At 39.7% G+C, this 23,324-nt stretch overlaps 1 protein-coding gene across 11 annotated transcripts in view; it reads right to left on the reverse strand.

Annotated features, from left to right (window-relative positions):
* Nucleotides 1-363: 363 nt before the first annotated feature.
* Nucleotides 364-23,324, reverse strand: part of MEF2D (myocyte enhancer factor 2D) — a 315,067-nt gene continuing 292,106 nt past the window's right edge. For 7 of the 11 annotated variants that reach the window (XM_089657003.1, XM_089657010.1, XM_089657000.1 and 4 more), the window contains 4 exons: nt 23,143-23,163; nt 19,135-19,267; nt 11,021-11,189; nt 364-3,635 (listed from right to left, as the gene is read on the reverse strand). In XM_089657003.1, coding sequence (XP_089513129.1) covers nt 3,311-3,635; nt 11,021-11,189; nt 19,135-19,267; nt 23,143-23,163 — 648 coding nt within the window. In that variant the 3' untranslated portion in view covers nt 364-3,310. The remainder of the gene's footprint in view (nt 3,636-11,020; nt 11,190-19,134; nt 19,268-23,142; nt 23,164-23,324) is intronic. The other 4 variants (XM_089657004.1, XM_089657011.1, XM_089657002.1 and 1 more) reach the window with 1 other exon arrangement.

Consider the following 23,324-nt stretch of genomic DNA (forward strand, 5'->3'; position numbering starts at 1 on the left):
ACCATTTGCAGAAAAAGGCCATCATATGAGTATTACTGGCCTTTCAGGTGTATTTCAGAAATTATTAGGGAATATTACCGCTCCCCAAAGCAGAATATTTGTTTCAACTGTACTGTTTGTTTTTTTAGAGATTAAAAAAAATGTAAATATATATATTTTTTTAAATTATTATTATTTATGGCAGTGAAATGAATGACTGAATGATGGAAGTGCATGTGGTGGGTTTATCCATTTTCCGGCAAGAAGATACAACACTCAAAACCAAGCTCCCTTCCCGTCCCTTGCCCCCTTCCCCATGCATGCGTTCTTGATATGAAAGACCCAATGGTCAGGATTACTGAAGGGAAAGCACAGACAAGAGACTTTGGTAAGTAACCACACTTTTAAAAAGCAATATATCATTTTTAAACATATCAGTGCATACTTCTTATATGAAAATATACACAATTGTATTTCATTGTCCAAAAAAATAAACTAATGAAAAAAACAAAACAAAACATTAAAAACAAAAAAAAAAGAAAAAAAAAAGAAAAGCGAACCAGCCAAACACAATATATTAGCTATTTTTTGTTTAAATTTTAAACGCTACACTTTTGTTGAGGTTACATCTTTTTGACATTTTTTTGTAAATTTTTTTGGTGTTTTATGTAAATATTACTTCATGCATTTTACACCTTTTTTTTTTTTTTAGCCTTTTGAGAATAAATATGCTCCTTTTTTTTATTTTCTTCACTCTTCTAAAAACTGCAGCATTTAACTTGTAATTGTTTTTTTGTGTCGTGCAAGTTTCTGCCACACCCCTTAATAAAATGAGGGAAAAAATAAAACAAAAATAGAAACGAAAAATGAAACTGAACAATAATAACTACTCTACAGAACGCAAAAATTTTACGAATATAAAAAAAAATATTCACAATGTAACTGTCAACAGCACAAATGAGCACAAGAAATAATATTAAAAATCAGAAACAAATATTTATACAGATAAAAACAGGGTGCAGGGAGTATATATATATTTATATATATTTTTTTAAGATTGTCATTTTTTTTTTCCTTGTCTTGAAAATTAATGTGTTTTTTCATTTACATGTGTGAAAAAAAAAAAAAAAAAACTAAAAACATACGGTTCTCTAAGAACCTAATGATGTAGCCAAGGGCCCATTGGATTATCCTAATGTCCATTTATACCATAACAGCCGGTCTTGCCAATACAATAAATTTTTCACGTACTTAACTGTCGTAAAACATGTGAATTACTTTTTGCTGCTACTTTTTATTTAAAATAGAATTTTGCGGGGAAAAAAATAAATGTCAGTAAACCCTTAATATAGGTTCTAATAACTTCCTGAAGGAGACGCACATTTGTAAATAAAAATTAATGATTAAAAAAATTATTTTCCATACATATATTATTTTAAAACCTTTACTCTTTTTGTTATAAACTGGATATAAAGATTAATTTTTTTTTTTTTCAATTTTGACTTTAATTTTTTTTTTTTTTTTTTTAAGTCAAAATTGAAAAAAAAAAAAAAATTAGTCTTGAGCAGAGCTGGATATACAAAAAAAAGTCAGCAACACCAGGTGCTTTTAAGTGCATCAAATATAATTGTTTTTGCTAGGCCCTGTTGACCCCCAACATGGTGTGTTGGCAAATTTATTTAATTTATTTTTTTTTAAGGTTTTCCCACAAAAAAAAAATTGCTATATTAATTATAAACAGTTTTTCATATTTTCCGAGTGCAAAATACCTTCAAGTGGTCTTACTATGTGGTGCATGTAGTTGGGTTGTATATATGAAACTCTACCACTGCTGCTATTTTGCCTTTTAAATTTTTTTTTTTTTTTTCCCCACAAATTATTTTAACATTTTTTTTTTCCCCAAATATTATTATAGTTAGGTTTAAAAGGAAAAATTATCCTGCGGTAGTCTGGTTTAAATTATATCATCCCCTTCAATCCCGCGATCAAAAATGTTGTCTTGACTGCCAGAATTTATTAAAAGTAGCAGCAAAAAAAAATTGTTTAGCCCCCCATTTGCAACCGACTGTTGGCGGGCGTTTGAGGCAAGGACTGGGCTGCTATGGTTGTGCATGGACCCCCAGTAAGCCGATAGATCCTTTAATTCCAAGCCTTCCTTTCCAGAATAGAAGAAGCTTAAAATATAAAAGATCAAAAAAAATTATGATTTCACTTACGAAATTAAATACAGTGGGGGGGGGGGGGGAAGCTAGGCTTCCGTTTCCACTTGTAAATGGCCAAGCTTTGAGAACCCTAGGTAGATCCTACAGCACGTCAAGATGTGCGTGTTCTGAGGGCATCAGCCAACCCCTCCTAAAGAGGCTCCTTCCGGTAAGTGAAATCATAGACTGAGCTCGTTCCACCAAAATAAGAATACCGCATTTAAAAGAATAAATATATATGTATATATTATATATATTTCTTGTTTTTTTATTTTTTTTTTTATTTTATGGTGGCAATGTCTGCATTTTTGAGAGCTCCATGGCTTGCAGTGTTTGGGGGGGTGGGCAGGCTACAAGTAGAGGCATATTCGTTTGATATGTTTGTAGGCTGAGTTGGTATCTGGACGGTCCCTTCTGCCTGACCCCTCGGTCATGCAGACCAGGGCAGCTCCCATTTAGGAAAAGCTACAAATTCGGGAGGGGGGACTACTTGCAAGAAGGAGCTGGGGGAATTGAGGATTTCCAATGGGAAGCCTCTTGAATTTGAAAGCCTGGCTAGGCTGTAGCTCGAAAACCAGTTTTCAGATGGTCAATGAGGACCTCAACAACTTGGCAGTTGACCATTTTTTATAGATACGGCATTGCCATGGTCTCCTGCTTGTCCATTGTGGACCTTAAAGCTGCCCCAGCAGTGAATGGGCCCCCCCCGTGGCAGATCAGGGCGAGGGAAAGATTGCCGTGTAATGTCAGTGTGGTGCAAAGGTAGAAGATGGAGGTGTTCTTTTAGCAGCTGTGCGGTTAATGAGACAAGAAGGATAAGCGTTGGGGGGGGGGGGGGGGGGGGGGTTTTGGTGTTCTACTCAAGGCAGCCATGGAGTCTGGTGCCATCTGCAGACATTGCCCAAAGCGTTGGACTAGGAAGAATGCCTACCAAATACTAAAGCTATATCTCAGGCAGTTAATGATAGGTACCCACCCTACAGCATTAGACCTCACTGGTGACTAAACCGTCCCCCACCCCAACCGCCCACCCCCCCCCCCCCCTTCCAAGCAGCACCTCATCCTTCGGCTCGCACTCTCGGTGCTCTGCGAGCAAAAGAACGAAGCTTTGGGGTGCTGCGAAGGAGCAGTTATGTTACCCATGCGTCAAGCCGCATGCGCTTTACAGACGGGCTCTCGCCCTCTGCTTCGGCCGAGGGTCTAAGGAGCCCGAGAGATGAGGTGTAGTCGGGCCTTCCGTCTTCTCGGTCGTTGCCTTCAAAGGAGCTGGCGTTGCTGCTGAGGCTGTCGACGGGCGAGCGGCCGGTGGCTTCGTGCCGGCTCTGATGGGAGAAGGACGTCAAAGGGGTGCCCGTGTTCCGTTCTCGGTTGGGCGACGGCGGCTCCTTCTTGATGTTGATGTTGGGGTTGGTGTTGACCGTCAGGGTGGCAGTGTGCGATAGCTGGCCTCCAGACCTGCATGGAGATAGGTTGAGGGAGACACAAGGAAAGAGAGACAGACGTAGGAGAGGAAAAAGAAAGGTGGAATAAAGGAAGAAGACAACAAAACGAAAAAGGTTAGAACCAAAACGAGGCGCTCGTCTTTTTACCGCTACGCATTTCTCTCTAGCTAGAAACTGGTCACTCGCCTTCGCCTTTTCAGAACCACCTGCTGGGCACTACCTTCCACAAGCATCCAAAAATCTCAGAGTGACCGAGTGACTTTAATGCTCTTGGTTGCCAGGCAACTTCCAGAAATGGTCCAAAACGGCCTAACGTTTCTCAATAATTATGGCTGTGCGATCCCGACCGAGCTAAATACGTGTTTGTGAGCCGGCGAGCACAATGGATGTTTCGTCGTCAGAGGCGCATTCACATACAGTTGTGTTCAAAATAATAGCAGTGTGTTGAAAAAAGCTGAAAATCCTTCTAATAGCTTTTATTTCCATCCAAATGCATTGGGAACACGACACATTCTATTCCAAATCAAAACATGAAGAAAAATACATCAAATTTGTGTTGTTCCTCAGAAAAGTGAATATTAGACGGTTCAAAAAAAATCGCAGTGTTTGTATTCTTCTTTACAAACTCAAACATTCACTATATAAACTGAGAAATGTTTGAAGATTTTGCTTTCCTTTGAATGACTTCATGAATATTTGGTTGTAGTCGCACTGTTTCTGAGAACTGCTGTACATCTGTGTTGCATGGAGTCCCCCAACTTCTGTGATCAGGTATTCCAGCCCAGGATGATTGGACCACATTCCACAGTTCTTCTCTATTTCTTGGTTTTGCCTCAGAAACTGCATTTTTGATGTCACCCCACAAGTTTTCTATTGGATTAAGATCCGGGGATTGGGCTGGCCACTCCATAACGTCCATCTTGTTGGTCTGGAACCAAGATGTTGCACGTTTACTGGTGTGTTTGGGGTCGTTGTCTTGTTGGAACACCCATTTCAAGGGCATTTCCTCTTCAGCATAAGGCAGCATGACCTCTTCAAGTATTCTGATGGATTCAAACTGATCCATGATCCCTGGTATGCGATAAATAGGCCCAACACCGTAGTATGAGAAACATCCCCATATCATGATGCTTGCACCACCATGCTTCACTGTCTTCACAGTGTACTGTGGCTTGAATTCAGTGTTTGGGGGTCGTCTGACAAACTGTCTCCGCCCACTAGACCCAAAAAGAACAATCTTACTTTCATCAGTCCACAAAATGTTGCGCCATTTCTCTTTAGGCCAGTCAATGTGCTCTTTGGCAGATTGTAACCTCTTCAGCACACGTCTTTTTTCCAACAGTGGGACTTTGCGGGGGCTTCTTGCAGATAACTTGGCTTCACATAGGGGTCTTCTAATTGTAACAGTCCTCACAGGGAACGTCACACCTTCTTTCATCTTCCTGGAGCTGATTGTTGGCTGAGTCCGCCCCATTTTGGCTATTCTTCTATCCATTCCAATGGTAGTTTTAAGCTTTCTTCCACGTCTTTCAGGTTTTGGTTGCCATTTTAAAGCATTTGTGATCATTTTAGCTGAGCAGCCGATCATTTTCTGCACTTCTTTATATGTTTTCCCCTCTCCAATCAACTTTTTAATCAAGGTACGCTGTTCTTCTGAACAATGTCTGGAACGACCCATTTTCCTCAGAATTTCAGAGAGAAATGCACTGTAACCAGCATGTACAACATTTGCTGCCTTCCTTCCTTAAATAAGGGCAATAATTGCCACCTGTTTTTCAAAGAATGAATGACCTCACTAATAGAACTCCACACTGCTATTATTTTGAACACGCCCCTTTCAATGAGTGATTCAATGACACAGAATCAGCAGCATGCATGTCATGACTGTCGGGTCTGTTGGATTTCTATGACTCTACTACACCTGCTAGGAAATTATTTGCCATGTAGGAATATCATTTCTACCAAAAACAGTGATTGATCCGGTTAGTGATGCCTGACTGCTATTATTTTGAACACAACTGTATGTTGCCTCCTTAGCAACCGTGATGAAGCTTCTGGAGAAGGTCACTCTAGGTGTAGCATGCTGGTATGACTGCTGAACCTAAAGGGAAACTCTGCTTCTGCTGAAACCAAACATCTAGAATGGCTTAGTAAGCCAACTGCGCTCCGCAGACCGTTAACCGTGTCTTAACGGCCAGAAGACGGGATGGGTTTTCCAATGATGTGATTGGCTGTCACAGTGGCAAGTATGTCTCTAGCACACCTGAGATCTCCAGAACGGGTCCAAAGTCTTATTCGGCAATCAAACCATAGTTACAGAAGCAACATTTCGGAGCCCCGCAGGACCCCTTGCTGGGGGATCTATTGGTTCTTGTGGGATCATTTGTTGCTGGGGGATCTATTGTTTCTTGTGGGATCATTTGTTGCTGGGGATATCTTGTTGCTGCCGGCAGGGGATCTAATCTTTTTTTTCTTGTTCTCATTAAATTCCATACTATCACAAAATTATACTTGGTTCTGTATTCTCAAAAAGGGAGGTGGGCAGGGGGTGAAACCAAAGGACAAGCAGAGAAAAGGGGTGATTTAGAGAAAAAAAATACTATAGCCCTGCGCTATAGTATTCTCCTTTTTTTTCCCCCTCCACTAGGTTATGTGAGGAGAGGTGGAGGAGCTGGGCCAGCACAGACCATAAATAGACACTCCAACATGCAAGGAGGGCTAGGGAATCGACTCAATCGTGAAATTCCCTAGCGAGTTGAAAGGCACATTGCCACAATCTCCCAAGGTGCAGCTACTCCGATAGAACCATCCGTGGCTTTAACCACTTCCCGTCTGGCCGTTGTATATAAACGGCCAGATGGGGCAGTGCAGGGGCGGGTGGCCATTTATAAACGGCTTCCCCACCCCCTGGGAGCGCGCAGCACCGCGATCCGGTGCCCGCTGTGTCCTCCAGACACAGTGGAACACCGATCTGCGCGACGAGACCTCTGTGCGAGGTCCCGATCATGTGATCACTCATTGGCGAATCAGCGATCACATGCAGAGAACTAAGCAAGATGTCACTTCTGACATCATTGCTTACTACGTGTGAAATCTGTGAATGTTCACAGAGATCACATGGTACAGGGCTAGTCACAACAGCCTTGTACCATGTGACAAGCTGTGAACAATCACAGCTCTCACAGTATTTCTCAATGGCTGCAAGAATGCAGCCAGAGAGAAGGAGAAATGATTGCTTTTACAGCCTTTATGGGTGTAAAAGCAATTGGTGTAAAAAAAAAAAACTTTTCAACACCCCCCACAAGTAGTACAGTGTCACCATGGTGACACTGTACTGCTAGGGTGACAGTATGTAAAAAAAATGAAATATAAATGTAAAACAATGTTTAAAAATTATAATTTTGGGTTATAAATTAATTTGGGTTATTTTGTTTTTTGTTTTTTACTAAAATAAATTAGTAAAAATAAAAAAATGAATACATTTTGGCCAAGATTTATGATGAAATATTTATTTGCAAAATTTTATAAGAAAAAACTGTTTTTTTCCAAATTTTTGGACTTTTTCATTTACATGGTGAATAAATAACACCAAAATAAAGCTCTGTCTCAAAAAAATGCTAAAAAATTCATATGGGTACAGTGTTGCATGACCGCGCAATTGTCATTCAAAGTGTGATAGCGCTGAAAATTGGCCTGGGCAGGAAGGGGGTGAAATTGTCCGGACTGGAAGTGCGATGTAATGTTCTGCTACTGTCTGAGTGGTCTGCGCACACGGATCTGACACGCCTGCAGTCGCAGTGATCGGCAGGGCGGACACACGGTGACACGGGATGGGCGCACTGTGCACTAGTTAGACTTGTCTAGCCTGATCTTCCCCGCCTCACTCCCTCTTCCGGCACACATGAATGTACACACGTGCCCCGACCTGGCAGGGTGTGACGTTTCCCATCTCGGCTCCTCTTGGTGTAGATATGATGAGTTGAATATTTTCCATCTAACCAGTATATCTAGATTCACTGTAAATGGAAAGCCCTGACACCCTGAAACCTATGGTGTCATTCCCAGCCCTATCAATGACATCAGCTTACCCAGATCAGAACTGAAAACAAGCACAGCTGCATCAAAAGCTAATTTTTTTTTTTCCTGGGTCAGATCTATTTAAAAATAAAATGATTATTTTATTTATACTATTTTAATTTAATATTTTAAATGATCATTATTAATCATTTAAAAATAAAATGATTATTTTTTTTATACTATTTGAATTTAATATTTTAAATGATCATTATTAATCATTTAAAAATAAAATGATTGCTTTAGTTATACTATTTGTATTTAATATTTTAAATGATAATTTTTAATCATTTTAAAATATTAAATAAAATATGAATATTTTATTTCTATTTGATATTTTACATGATAATTAATAATTTAAAAAATAATAAAATATTCTATGTGTAATTATTAATATGTTTATATACCCGGAGTGTCTTTCTCCCTGGGGACTCCAAATGTTTATGAACTATGAATATTTTATTTATACTATTTGTATTTAATATTTTAAATGATCATTATTAGTCATTTTAAAATGATAAAAATATTAAATAAATATATGATTATTTTATTTATACTATTTGAATTTAATATTTTAAATGATCATTATTAATCATTTAAAAATAAAATGATTATTTTATTTATACTATTTGTATTTAATATTTTAAATGATCATTATTAATCATTTAAAAATAAAATGATTTTATTTATACTATTTGTATTTAATATTTTAAATATGAAATAAAATATTAATATTTTATTTTTATTTGATATTTTACATAATTAATAATTTTAAAAATAATAAAATATTCTTACTATGTTTATATACCCGGAGTGTCTTTCTCCCTGGGGACGCCAAATGCTTAGGAGGTGAGGCAGCCATCTTGGCCATGCTGGGATACAGGACCCCATACACAGAGGAAGGGGGGGGGGGTTGTACTATAACTAGAGCAGATTAGCCAATCAGCTGCTAACTTCGTCTTGTTTACTTAATCTTTGAAAATGAAAGCTAGAAGCTGATTAGTTGAAATGCACAGCTGCTCCAGTCTTTGTAAATTTCCCCCAGTATTTTTTTTTTTTTATGTGCATTTTGTGAAATTACATTATATGGTGTTGCCAGTTTAAAGTAAATAGTTCTTTAAGTGCCAGGAGGAGCACCCTGGGGCTCCTGAAATCGAGGATGCTGCATTCAGCACCTAGATCTTTTGTTGGCTCTCTAAGGTTTTTATCCTCCTAATGCAAAATGTATTAACGTATTAAGTTTTGGATATATTATTCTCATATAATTATTCTCATTAGGTCCATATTTCAGAACGTATGATTTATATATATTTAATATTTATTTTATTTGTATTTTTATTATTATTTTTAAATTATACTATTTTATTTACTATTTTAAATGATCATTAATAATCATTTTAAAATATTAAATAGTAAAATATGATTATTATTTCATTTATACGATTTGTATAGTTGGATCAAAATTCAAACTGCGGCCCTCCAGCTGTCAATGAACTACAAGTCCCATCAGGCCTGTAATTGTCAGCCTTGCAATGCCTCGTGGGATTTGTAGTTCCGCAGCAGCTGGAGGGCTGCAGTTTGACACCCCGATCTATGGGCGTTCCTGTTCAAGAGAAGTCGATCTAATGATAAAAACTAATCTGACTGCAGAAGAACCTGAGGTGTCCACAAGGAAGAAAAATATATTTTAAAAATATTCTTCCCTAATATAGTGACCTATATTTGAAATGCAACAATTTTGGTCATATTCAATATATATATATATATATATATATATATATATATATACATACACTGCATGTTGAAATGTGTTTTTATTACAAAATATATGAAACATATTTTTAAAAATACATTTCAAATATACTGTATGTCTATATATTTTAAAAATATATTTTTTTAAAATCTATTCTTCAGATTTTTGTTTTAACATATATTTTTACGTAGATTTGTATGTTTAAAGACATACAGTATGTTTGAAATTTATTTGAAAAAAATATTTTTCAGATATTTTGTAATAAAAACACATTTCGACATGGTGTGTGTACACACACTGCATGTTGAAATGCAGTTTTATAACAAAATATCTGAAACATATTTTTAATAATACATTTCAAATATACTGTATGTCTACATATTTAAAAAAAAAAAAAACATTTTTTACATCTATTCTTCAGATTTTTGTTTTAACATATATTTGTATGTTTAAAGACATACAGTATATTGGAAATATTTTTTTGTAATAAAAACACATTTCAACATGCAGTGTGTGTGTGTATATATATATATATATATATATATATATATATATATATATATATATATATATATATATACACATACATACACACACACTGCATGTTGAAATGCATTTTTATTACCTTTTTTTATTATGCTTAAGAATACATTTCAAATATACTGTATGTCTATATATTTTTAAAAATATATACTTAAGATTTTTTTTTTACATATAAAAAAGTAATTTTAACATTTTTAAATGCATTCCAAAAATGTAGATTTGTATTTTTTACACATACAGTATGTTTGAAATATTTTTCATACATTTTAACATGCAGTAAATTATATATATATATATATACATACACTGCATGTTGAAATACGTTTTTATTACTTTTTTTCTATTATTTTTAAGAATATATTTCAAATATACTGTATTTCTATATATTTTTAAAAATATATATTTTTTTAAATATATTCTTCAAATATATTTGTAAATGCATTCCAAAAATGTAGATTTGTATTTTTAAAAGACATACAGTATATTTGAAATGTATTCTTAAAAATAATAAAAAAAAGTATTAAAAACGCATTTCAACATGTAGTATGTATATACATATATATTTATTGAAATATATTGAACATGGCCAAAATTGTAGCATTTCAAAAAAAATGTCAATATCGTTGGGAAGAATAAATAAATATATATAGTTGGAAAGAATATTTAAAAAATATATTTTTCTTGCATATTGGGGGGGGGGTGGTACAAGTGCTGCTATTAAGGAGAGGTAGTATTTTAGCTTTTTGCGCACTCTGCTATTGGAGGAACTACATGACCACTGCTGTCCGCAGCGGATCACTCAGATTCTTGCAGATTAGGTCTCCTCGTCCAACCAGGAAAATGCAATTTCTAAATGAGCTGCAATACTAGATTTCACCAGCAGGTGGCACTGTTGGCAAGAGCTGTGAGTTTGGCTGCATGGACTGATGGGTGGAATAACCCTTTAATTACTAACAGAGCAGACAGGATGCATCTGACGGCAAAACATGAAAGAAAAAAAAAAAAATGCATCTGCGGGAGGTACTTACACCAAGTTGCTTAGTGACACGGGGACCAACTGCTGCGCTTGGTGGTGCTGTGCATGCTGTTGCTGCTGCTGTTGTTGCTGCTGCCAGGCGGACACGTTGCCAAGCGACAACGCTCCCGGGGAGCTGAACGTAGGAAGGGAAGATAAGTCTGCGCTGGTCAGCTGGTATTCTGCAAGAGAAGAGCACAAGCGGGTCACAGAGAGGCCAAGAGCGCATAATGAGTACAGATCACCTCCGGCCCGCGCATGAGAGGCCGCCATTATCATCTGCAATACGTAAGAGCAATTTCCAGGCCTGAAGGGGGCAACTAAACCCATTTAAAAAAAAAAAAAACAAAAAAAAAAAAAACACAACTGCTACGGGGCCCCAGATAATCTATATGAATTCTAACAATAAAGATAAAAGTAGCATTTGGCAACGAGAATAAAGAAAACATCTGCGCACGTTAAAGTGAATCTGCTGCCGCCTCTAACTTTAGACGGCTCTTTAAAAATTAAATGTATTTTAAAATATTGTTCATGGGGGGTTGTTGGCAAGTGGCAAAAACGTGGCTCAGTTGTGCATTTTTACTGCCCCCCTCCAACCGAAGCCTAAGGCTCCTTTCACATAGCCGATCCGATCAGGTCTGCCTGCCAGTTTTTTAGGCAGACCGGATTGGAAGGGCCATGCATTCCTATGGACCAGGGAGACTAAATGGACTTTTACATCACCTACATCCAGGTCAGATTGTTGTTGGCAAGTGGCAAAAATGTGGCTCAGCCGTGCATTTTTACTGCCCCCCCTCCAACCGAAGCCTAAGGCTCCTTTCACATGGCTGATCCGATCAGGTCAGCCTGTCAGTTTTTTTTAGGCAGACCGGATTGGAAGGGCCATGCATTTCTATGGAAAGGGGAGACTAAATGGACTTTTACATCGCCTACCTCCAGGTCAGATCAGGTCTGCTATTAAAAAGAAAAAAAAAAATGGGAGGAGGTTCATATATGCCTGGCTACCCACAGAGCACAGCAGGTTCTGCCGGTGTCCTCTCGGCACAAACTTGAGTGGGCATAGACCTGTCGTCCGCTTGCTCTGCTCCAATCAGGAGACAGATTCTATGCTGATTGGAACAAAAGACACCTGTGTGATAGGGCTCTCAGGCTGGATTCACATTTGAGCGCAGCGTCGTTCAGCATTTTATTACAGCGTTTGTCTTCTTTTCTTTTTTTTTTTTCCCCGTTAGCGTGTTAATAATAGTAATAACAAATAAATAAATGTAAAATAATCAGAAATACAATAAAATAATATGTAATAATAAATAACTCTTAAAAAAAAATTATTATTGATTATAAAATACTAAAACACCCTAACACGAAATAAATGAATCATAATAATAATATAAAAAAATTGGGTTTTTTTGTTCAGGTTTGGGTGTCTTTTATTATTATTATTATTATTATTATTATTAATAATAATAATTTCATTTTTAAAGTTTATATATTTTTTTCCCCAGGGTTAGGGGTTAAGTTTAGGGGTTAATTACTTTTATTATTACAAATTATTCATCTATTTTATTATTTATGAAGATTTGAGTTTATTTGGTTAATTACTTTTATTTATTATCACATATTATTAATCTTTTTTTTATTATTTCTTTTACATTTCTATTTTTTTTAAAACATATTTTCATTTGAGCGGAAAATCACACGCAAAAACATTCGAATCGCGTGTTTCCAGTAATTTCTGTGGATGAAAAATGCTCAAAAAATGTGAAAAACTGCCCAATTTGGACAAAAAAAAAAAAAAAGCTCCAGAACATGTTGGAGCTTCAGGCGACTTGGGGTGGAGATGTGAACTATCTCCATTGAGAATAACTGACTTTTTCTCCTCAAGCTTTTTTTGAGCTTCAAGCAAATCAAAACCGCTCAAGTGTGAATGCAGCTCCGAAACACCGGCAGGGACGCACGGCTCCTAGGCAGCCCTGTGCGCAAGGGGGCCCTATGAATGGCAGAGTGCTGGAATGTCATTTTCCAAGCGCCATTGTACGCCCCTTTTAAAGGCTTGACAACAGAGCCGTCCGGACAAAAATGAATTTTGGGAGCAGTTCTGCAAGATGGAGTCATGGTCAGTCAAACTCTCACAGCGCTGAAAACTTTACAATGGCCTGGCTGCTACTGAAGAGGTTAACATTTGTAGCTATACACAAAATATATCAGGAAGTATTACTGCAAGAAATGTGAGTCTTGAGGTTTAAAAAAAAAAACAAAAAACGCTGCATGTCTCAAACGCAACGCAAATTAACACAGTAAAAAAAAAAAATCCTAAAAATTTAATTTTTTTTTTTTTTTTGGGCAGATGTGTCCTAAAAACACACTTCCTCTTTAAACTAGAGTCAGCCATCAATCCAGCGTGGTTTCTCCTTTTTATGGGAATGTAATCGTGGGTTTTGTCTCTAAAAAGACGCCGATGACTGAAACTAGCTTGTAAGCGTGAAAAGATAAATATAAACTGCGGACAATGAGGTGTGCTATATATATATATATATATATATATATATATATATATATATATATATTTATTTATTTATTTTTAAATATATATATATTTTTTAAATATATATATATATATATATATATATATATATATATATAAAACATTTTTAAATATATATTTTATATATATATATATAATTTTTTTTTAAATATATATATATATATATATTTAAAAAAAAATTATTATATATATATATATATATATATAAATATATATAATTTTTTCTAAATATATATATATATATTTTTTTTTTTTAAATATATATATTTTTTTATATATATATTTAAAAAAATATATATATTTTTTTTTCATTAAAAAAAAAACATACAAACAGATAAGCGAGCAGTCCGCTTAATAACACGGTTGGAGAATTCACCACGTGGAGGACTCGCCATCCCTGACAAGGAGGACATGTGCTGTGGAGAGGTCACACAGGTCATAAAACTCCCAGCATGTGAAGACGCAGCCTGGCCAGCAGAGGGAGCCGTGTGAAGGTTATGCCAGTCCTTGGCACGCTGCTGTTAGCCAGGACCTTGTATACAGCTGCAAAAAGGCAATCTGGGCCATGGAGGCAATGGTGCTTTTTGTTTCAGGATGGAGTAGGCTCCATGACAAAAGCAGCAAAATGTCCTTCTAGAATGTTCTCTGTAAGTCAATTATACTTTTGTCCTCAAGGTAGCTGAACGCTAGCAAAAAGAAAGAGGCTGACTTCCTAAAAAAATGGTCAGAAATTGTATGTCAGATGAAAGTAGGAGGCAATCCTGAGCTGCCTTGGGCTTGTTATTGCATATGGTGTGTCCGTGACACTAACAGTCAGGCACGTGCGGAAGGATTCACAAAACAGGAACACCTGATGTATATGGGCTCTGTTATGGGGAACCTGACGTATGGGGGACACTGTGATTAGATAGAGGGCACCTGATGTATGGGGGACACAGTGATGGGAGACATTATGTGTGATGGAGTACACCAGATGTATGGGGACACCTTGATAGGGGCACACAAAATGTATGGGGGACACATGATATAGGAACACCTGATGTATGGAGGAAACCTTCATAGGGGCACACCTGATGTATGGGGGACACTGTAATGAAGGACATTGTGATGGGAGAACCTGTGATGGGGGACATTGTAACGGACAACACCTGATGTATGGGGACGGTGTGATGGAGTACACCAGATGTATGGGGACACCTTATTAGGGGCACACAAGATGTATGGGGACACGTGATATAGGAACACCTGATGTATATGGGGACACCTTGATAGGTGCACACCTGATGTATGGGGGCACTGTAATGGAGGACATTGTGATGGGGGACACGTAATGTATGGGGACGTTATGATGGAGGACACCGGATGTATGGGAATACCTTGATAGGGGCACACAAGATGTATGGGGGAGACAATATAGGAACACCTGATGTATGGGGACACAGTGATTTGATGGAGGGCACTTGATGTACGGGGACACAGTGATGGGAGAACCTGCAATGGGGGACACCTGATCTATGGGGACGTTGTGATGCAGGACACTAGATGTATGGGGACACCTTGATAGGGGCACACAAGATGTATGGAGGACACATGATTATAGGAACACCTGATGTATGGGGACACCTTGATAGGTGCACACCTGATGTATAGGGGGACACTGCAATGGAGGACATTATGATGGGGGACATTGTGACGGACAACACCTGATGTATGGGGACGTTGTGATGGAGCACACCGGATGTATAGGGGGACACTGCAATGGAGGACATTGTGATGGGAGACATCTGAAGTATGGGGATGGCGTGATGGAGGACACCGGATGTATGGGGACACCTTGATAGGGACACACAAGATGTATGAGGGACATGATATAAGAACACCTGATGTATGGGGGACACAGTGATGGGATAACCTGTGATGGGGGACACCTGATATATGGGGACACCTTGATAGGGGCACAGAATATGTATGGGGGACCCATGATATAGGAACACCTGATGTACAGAAGACACTGTAATGGAGGACATTGTGATGGGGAGACACCTGATGTATGGAGAGAAAAAGGCCAGCATTAAGAGCCAATACAGACTGACAGGAGGAGACAGCAAAGTGGTGACTTTATCAGTAGACCTGGGGAATCTTCTTCTCCAAGCTGTACTGCTGCCATGGTCTAGTATCTTCCTGAGCTGTCAGGGTGGGGTCCCAGGATCACAAGACTGGTTGTACTGACCCAATTTCAATATGTGTGTTTCAAAGATGTATTCCCTTTCCTGCCTGGCGTTCAGATGTAGCATTTATAAAACCAGAACAGGTCTATTTAATGTGTCTGATTTACATACTAATAGCACTTAGTGAAATCCCGTGCAGTGTTTGTGACACCTTTGTGACTTGTCTGTGCTCCCCTCCCGCCTTCTCTGGGTGTATTTGGTTTCACCAGCACATGAAGATGGGGATCTTTAAAAAAAAACAGGTTTCTCAGGGTATGCTTCCAGAACCGGATGGTGACTAGTCTACAGCAAGCAGGTCGGCAATCCACCCACCAAGTCAACAGCCGGTTCCACAGGTGATCCAGAAACTCCCGTAACCCCAGCAGGTACCATATCAATGTAGGTCAGTCTTGCGTCAATCCAATAGGCTGAAGCAGGAAATGGGGTCACAATGGGCCTTCTTCTCCAACTGTGTTATTAGTTTAAATCATTTCATAGAAATCTGTGAGATGATTTATGACAACACATGACAGCTTCCAAGGCCGCTAATACTTTTTTTAAGAATCCACATTGGTCTGGTTAGATCTTATACAAGTCTATGAACTCTCCACACCCAAAAGTATTGGAGATGCCACTCTGGACAGCGGGCAGGTGGATGCCTTGCTTTGCCCACAGGTTCTCTTGACTAAAGGTCAAAATTGCCCATCGGGTTCTCTCGACAAAAGGTCAAAATTGCCTATCGGGTTCTCTCGACGAAAAAGGTCAAAATTGCCCATCGGGTTCTCTCGACGAAAAAGGTCAAAATTGCCCATCGGGTTCTCTTGACTCAAGGTCAAAATTGCCCATCGGGTTCTCTTGACGAAAAAGGTCAAAATTGCCCATCGGGTTCTCTCGACGAAAAAGGTCAAAATTGCCCATCGGTTTCTCTCGACGAAAAAGGTCAAAATTGCCCATCGGGTTCTCTCGACGAAAAAGGTCAAAATTGCCCATCGGTTTCTCTCGACGAAAAAGGTCAAAATTGCCCATCGGTTTCTCTCGACGAAAAAGGTCAAAATTGCCCATCGGGTTCTCTCGACGAAAGGTCAAACTTGCCCATCGGGTTCTCTCGACGAAAGGTCAATATTGCCCATCGGGTTCTCTCGACGAAAGGTCAACATTGCCCATCGGGTTCTCTCGACGAAAGGTCAAAATTGCCCATCGGGTTCTCTCGACAAAAAGGTCAAATTGCCCATCGGGTTCTCTCGACGAAAAAGGTCAAATTGCCCATCGGGTTCTCTCGACGAAAGGTCAAAATTGCCCATCGGGTTCTCTCGACGAAAAAGGTCGAAATTGCCCATCAGGTTCTCTCGACGAAAAAGGTCAAAATTGCCCATCAGGTTCTCTTGACTTCTTAAAAGTCGAAATTGCCTAACCTATATGGTGGACATGTCACCTGGTGGTAAGCAACCTATGATTCCACACTTACCAAATGCTGAATACCACCTTACAGATCCAACTGAGGCCAACACACACCCAGTTCAAATAATTATATAGATCCTTACAGAAACCAAGCAGACCATAGAAAAGTCATGGAAATCCATTGATTCCAACCCTCAGGGAGGTAAAATCTAGAGTATCCTGGAGGAAGCTTAATGACAAGATGACCACTCTTTTGAATGACCTCTTTGGGGGAAAAAAAAAACATGGTCCCCATGGCTCCACACTACCTACCCCCAGATTTCGGGTTATGGCCTACTGGCTCTTTGAGCAAGTCCACATAGGCATGCATGTTCCTCAACCCCCTTCCCTTTTTTCACCCCCCACCCTGTGTTATTGCTCTCTTTCTTTCTTTTCTCGTTGGATTCAACACCCAACTGGGTGAAGATCCAGATGGGACATCATGTTCATAGACAGAGCCATTATTTAATGTATCTTAACTAATTGTGTCATTTATTTTATTGTACTTCTTTATAAACTCTGAAATAAAAATGAATGAACGGCAAAAGGGTGAGAATTGCTGTTTTTCTTCCATTGGACAGACCACGATGGTTGAAGTAGGACATAGCGCCACGTTGGGCCTTGTTTTCTGCTAACCTAGATATTGATTTTGTTCCCTTTGCCAAGGTATGTCTTTGACATACAACAAGATATTTTTGTTTAGTGTAAAAAAAACAAACAAATTTTAGTCACTGTATTTCGATGTTTTAGGACAGGGGTCTCCAAACTTTCTAAACAAAGGGCCGGTTTACAAAGGGAGTTGGACTGTGGCCAGCTGGAGCAGAAAATGTCCCGGCATCGGTAATAAATGCCTCAGGCTTGGTGGTCATTGGGAGTAAAAAAAAAAAAAATGTAATAATACCTGGTGGCATACCATCGTTGGTGTCAGTGGGAGGGATAGTGCCCCATCGTTGGTGTCAGTGGGAGGGATCGCGCCCCATCGTTGGTGTCAGTGGGAGGAATAATGCCCCATCGTTGGTGTCAGTGGGAGGGATCGTGCTCTATCATTGGTATCAGTGGGAGGAATAGTGCCCCATTGTTTGTGTCAGTGGGAGGAATAGCGTCCCACCATTAGTGTAAGTGGGAGGAATAGCGTCCCATCACTGGTGTCAGGGGAAGGAAGAGGGCCCCACCATTGGTGTCAGTGGGAGGAATAGGACCCCACCATTGGTGTCAGTGGGAGGAATAGGACCCCACCATTGGTGTCAGTGGGAGGAATAGGGCCCCATCATTGGTATCAGTAGGATGAATAGTGCACCATCCTCTGTGTCAGTGGAAGGAATAATGCCCCGTTGTTGGTGTCAGTGGGAGAAATAGTGCTACACCATTGGTGTCAGTGGAAAGAATGGTGCCTCATTGTTTGTGTCAATGGGAGGAATAGTGCCTGGTATCAGTGGAAGTAATAGTACCCCAAGGGCCAGATAAAGGCAAACAAAGGGCCACATCTCTCCCACAGGCCACAGATTGGAGATCAATGTTCTAAGACAACAAAATGGGAAAGCTTACAAGGCGGTTGGTTTTGCTGACACCCAAACAGATCTAAGGACTTTCTCCATGCACCCCATGTGACAGTGCTTGAGCTTAGGTTAGAGTCACCTACCATCCCATACCTGGAAGGTAGGTCACTTGACTTTGGACAACACACAATAGTGGGCAAATGACTAAGTAGACCTGTTTCTCTGCACTGCAAAGGTGAAGCACAGGTTATCTTTGTTATTATGATGACCTAGAGCCTCATTAGGACTACCTAGAACCTTAGAGCCTCATTAGGGCTACCTAGAACCTTAGAGCCTCATTAGGGCTACCTAGAACCTTAGAGCCTCATTAGGAAGAGAAGGTAGACAATAGACACAGAACTGAACGTAGTTCATACATCATCTACAGCTGGTGGGTAACACTCACCTGTGTTGTACGCTGTGGACATGGCAGAGAAAGGCAGTCCATGATGGGACAGTAAACTGGGCGTTGCCACTGAAACAACCGGGGTGGTTAAAGAGTGTGCTGCTTGCGACGCTCCTCCTAACCGCTGTGCGTTCTGTAAAACAGGAGCAGACAAGAGACGCAGCGATCACTTCTAGTGGAAGAGCAGAATATATAAATCTGGGGACATCACAACACACTACTATTAGAAATATACAATATTTTCGGCCATCCTACAGGCCGCCATGCACAACTTATGGGACTAATCTGAACATCGCTTGCAAAACTGGAAGATTTTGGGGTTAACAGTCAAACAGTGTGCGTATCTAAACATCAGAATTTTTTTTCCCATGGCCATCCATGTGACCGGGACAGGAAGTGACTGACAACAGCAATAAAACACTTTTTTTTTTTTCTTTAGCAGAGTGGGGGATGTCACTGCCGTGGTTTCTGCTACTTCAACCCTCTAGTGCTTTGCCCTCTAGCAACACTGATAATGTCATTCATGAGACCCAGCACCCCTCCTGTGGACCACTGGTGACCCATGTATGACCACGTGAGAATTGCTCCGGTTGGGGAATTTCATATCCAATGTTTTTGCACAGCGATCGACTTGGGTACAACCAGCCTGTTGGATTTTTACATACAATTACTGCCAACGGCTATAGCCCCTAGCAGTAATCGTGCTCTGCTGGCCGGGAAAGCCCCGTGCGCCCCCAGCCAAACTGCACCCCAACCCCACCCCTTGGAGTGTGGAAGGCAGTCAGTGTTGATGGGGGAGTCCAGCATTTTTCTTTCCTTCCATCCATGGTGGAAGGTATGAAAATCGAGTCATCTATGGGCTGCTTTAGAGCTGTACTATTATAACCACTCAAGAGTGGAGACTCAGATTACTACTTCAAATGCATTTTGATGACCTGTTCTCTTTAAAACCCGCAGGGTGAATCATTTTGCCTGCCATGCAAAGCAGCATTTACCCAGTACTCTTTTCTTATTTAAGAGTCTTATTTGCAGTTCCTTTGCGGAAAGAGGGAGTTAAGAGGGACAGGCTGTGATGTTTCCTCTCCTCTCTCATCCTCCGAACATCAGACAATGAGCCTTTCATGGCTCTGGATCATCACAAGCTGGGTTAGGTCACACATCCTCGGTGTGAAAAAAGGGCAGCTGGGAGGGTCATTTCCTCCAGACATGCTTCTGGAAGAATGAGCTGCCTTCAACTCCCCCTCATCCGCAGCCATGTGATTTCCAGCCTTCAAAAAAGACGCTTGCAAGGCCTTCTGTGACCACTAAATGCCTGTGATGTATGCGGCACTGACATGCAACTCTCAGGAGAATCAAAGAGTTTTGTCTAACTCTTGCCAGCCATTTTGTCCCTCAAGCCAATGTTCTTGATAACACATCCCCCTTCAGGGTATTAGGAAGTGGTGACATCACTTAGGAATTAGGCCTAAGTGTGGAAAGCTGACTGCTACTTTAAACAGTCAGAAATGTTAAGCAGCAATTTAGTACTTTAAAGAACAAAAAAAAATCATGACCTTTGGATATAAATTATATGACCTCCGTGTATATGTTGTACTTTGCCAAAATCTTTTTCCATGTGTTGGACAACCTTCAATGAAGCCATGGTCTGAGTACTCAATGGATTATAGCAAAAAATGACCACTTAAAGTGAGCTCATATTGGACAAAGAAAAAGGTCCACCTAACGTACATTTTCTGACCTTCTGATTGATCCCCCACCATGCTGTTGCACCACCAGTCCAACCAGAAAATACCAGGTACTTCCAGGTAGGGGAACACATGATGGTTCTCCTGCCTCCCCAAAAAAAAAAAAGCCACCAGGCTCAAGAAAAAATACCCAAAATGCTGCAGTCAGCCACCAGGCTCAAGAATTGTTGTATGGGGGCCAGGAGCAGTGTGTGTAGCTTCTGTACAAGTCTTGACTTTCATCAATGTAAGCCAATGGGCAAGGTAGGGTGGAAAATAAGTACATGTACCTTAAATCCATACAGTAAAATGACCCTGTTGACCAGTGTAAGGTAAAAGTACAGGGTCCATGTTACATTTTTCCTCTTTAAACCACCTCCCCACTTTTGCAAATGGCTAGCAAAATTCAGCAGGAGCAATGGATGCAAAAGTTGGAAAAACGCATCTTAGGCCAAGTATCATGTGTGATCAAAATGTATGCTGCCATTTTAAACTTCATTAACTGTGGGCGGCTATGAGCTTCCAGGGTTAACACTCTTTGAGTGCTTTATCCATTTTTTGTGCCCCTCTCCCTTATAGGGGTGGGCTCTTGTACCCTGGGTAGTCATTGTATCAGAGTAAATATAAACTTTAGCAAGGGGGATTGGGTCAGCTCTGTCTGAGGAAGAGGGCATCACCCTTCAAATGTGTAAGCTACACCCCAGTGGATGGACGGATTTACAGCGTTGGGTTGGATCACATTACATGCTTTTTTTGTGTACTTTTGGAAGTATATTAAAATATTTTTTTTTTACATTAATAAAGGTTTTATGATGCTGTACCACCTTCCTCTGTTTATGTTTCAGTTTTGGTTCAACCCAACCTGAAGTTGGCAACAAGGCCGATGTGGTGCTGAGGTTCCCAGTGGTGGTCTAATTCTCTGTGCAACAAGAATAAATAGGAGCCTGCTCTGGGCCTACACTTTGGCCTCATTCACTTGTAGCACTGACAATATTGTTTGTATTCATTACCTGTGTGTTTTGATGTCCTAGGGACATAGACAGCATTAGAAACCCATCAGAGGGTCCAATCCTTCCTTACTCTATCTGAAGCTTTAGAAAAAGGTTGTCTTGAGTTCCGTCCCATCATAACAAAAGCATCCTGTCCCCTTTCTCTTGGTTCATAGGGGGGTATTTTAAGGTGCCCACAGACAATCACTTCCATGGAAGATTGGTGAATGCAAGAAGGACCTCATCCTAACCCAGTGAATGAACAAAACCAAAGAAACATTGGTAACTTTAGTCATCTAGCCAACATGAACAGATCTTGGCCTGCAACCTCCTCCTCCCATGGAAGATTGGTGAATGCAAGAAGGACCTCATCCTAACTCAGTGAATGAACAAAACCAAAGAAACATTGGTAACTTTAGTCATCTAGCCAACATGAACAGATCTTGGCCTGCAACCTCCTCCTCCCATGGAAGATTGGTGAATGCAAGAAGGACCTCATCCTAACTCAGTGAATGAACAAAACCAAAGAAACATTGGTAACTTTAGTCATCTAGCCAACATGAACAGATCTTGGCCTGCAACCTCCTCCTCCCATGGAAGATTGGTGAATGCAAGAAGGACCTCATCCTAACTCAGTGAATGAACAAAACCAAAGAAACATTGGTAACTTTAGTCATCTAGCCAACATGAACAGATCTTGGCCTGCAACCTCCTCCTTTAGCATGTTTCACACACACAAGGCTGAGCTTAATCTTGAAACACATCAGAGGCGCAGGTCCCAGTTGGGGACTCTGTTCCTGTTGTTTGGATGAATGGATAGTAGTGTAGTTGGACTTTGTGCCACCTTGGATCATCACATGACGGTTCAGAAAATTATAGGGTCAAGTTTAAAAAAATTTTGCCCAATTGCCAATATTTCTTCTTCAATAAGCTAGTGTCAGGATGGTCTGCCATGGCTAAATCCACACCTTCCCTGCTTCGTAGCATAAAAAGAAACCTTTGTGTGACCTAATTCTACTTTGTTTTGGGACAAGACTGGAAGACAGTCAAATGGTCCTCGCCCAAATGTGCCAAAAGCCAATTTCTGAATGCTATGAGTCACTATCGAGCATTAACCATTATAAGCTGCATTTTGTTATAAAATAAGCCTTTTTTGTTGTCAGTAAAGATTGGTTTCAAAGTACAAGATGGCTGGCTGTATGATTTCCTGCTTATAACAGTAAAGCGCTGAAAAAAATACTGAAAGCGGACACAGAATTCACAGTAATGAAAGAGATGCAAGCAAGTCAACTCACCATCTCCAACTGCTCCTCCGTCTGGGTGCAAAAAGCAGATTATTGAAAGGCAGAGAGGAAAAGAAAAAAAAAAAAACACCAAACAAAGCTTATTAATAGGGAAATGGTTCATGGGACTCAACACACAGGAAGTCATTGTATAATACAGCAATAAAAAGTAAGAATTTAGAAAAATAATATAT

The sequence above is a fragment of the Staurois parvus genome, unplaced genomic scaffold (assembly GCF_062004578.1).
Source record: "Staurois parvus isolate SC_StPar_1 unplaced genomic scaffold, SC_StPar_1.0 ptg000956l, whole genome shotgun sequence".
NCBI lineage: Eukaryota > Metazoa > Chordata > Amphibia > Anura > Ranidae > Staurois > Staurois parvus.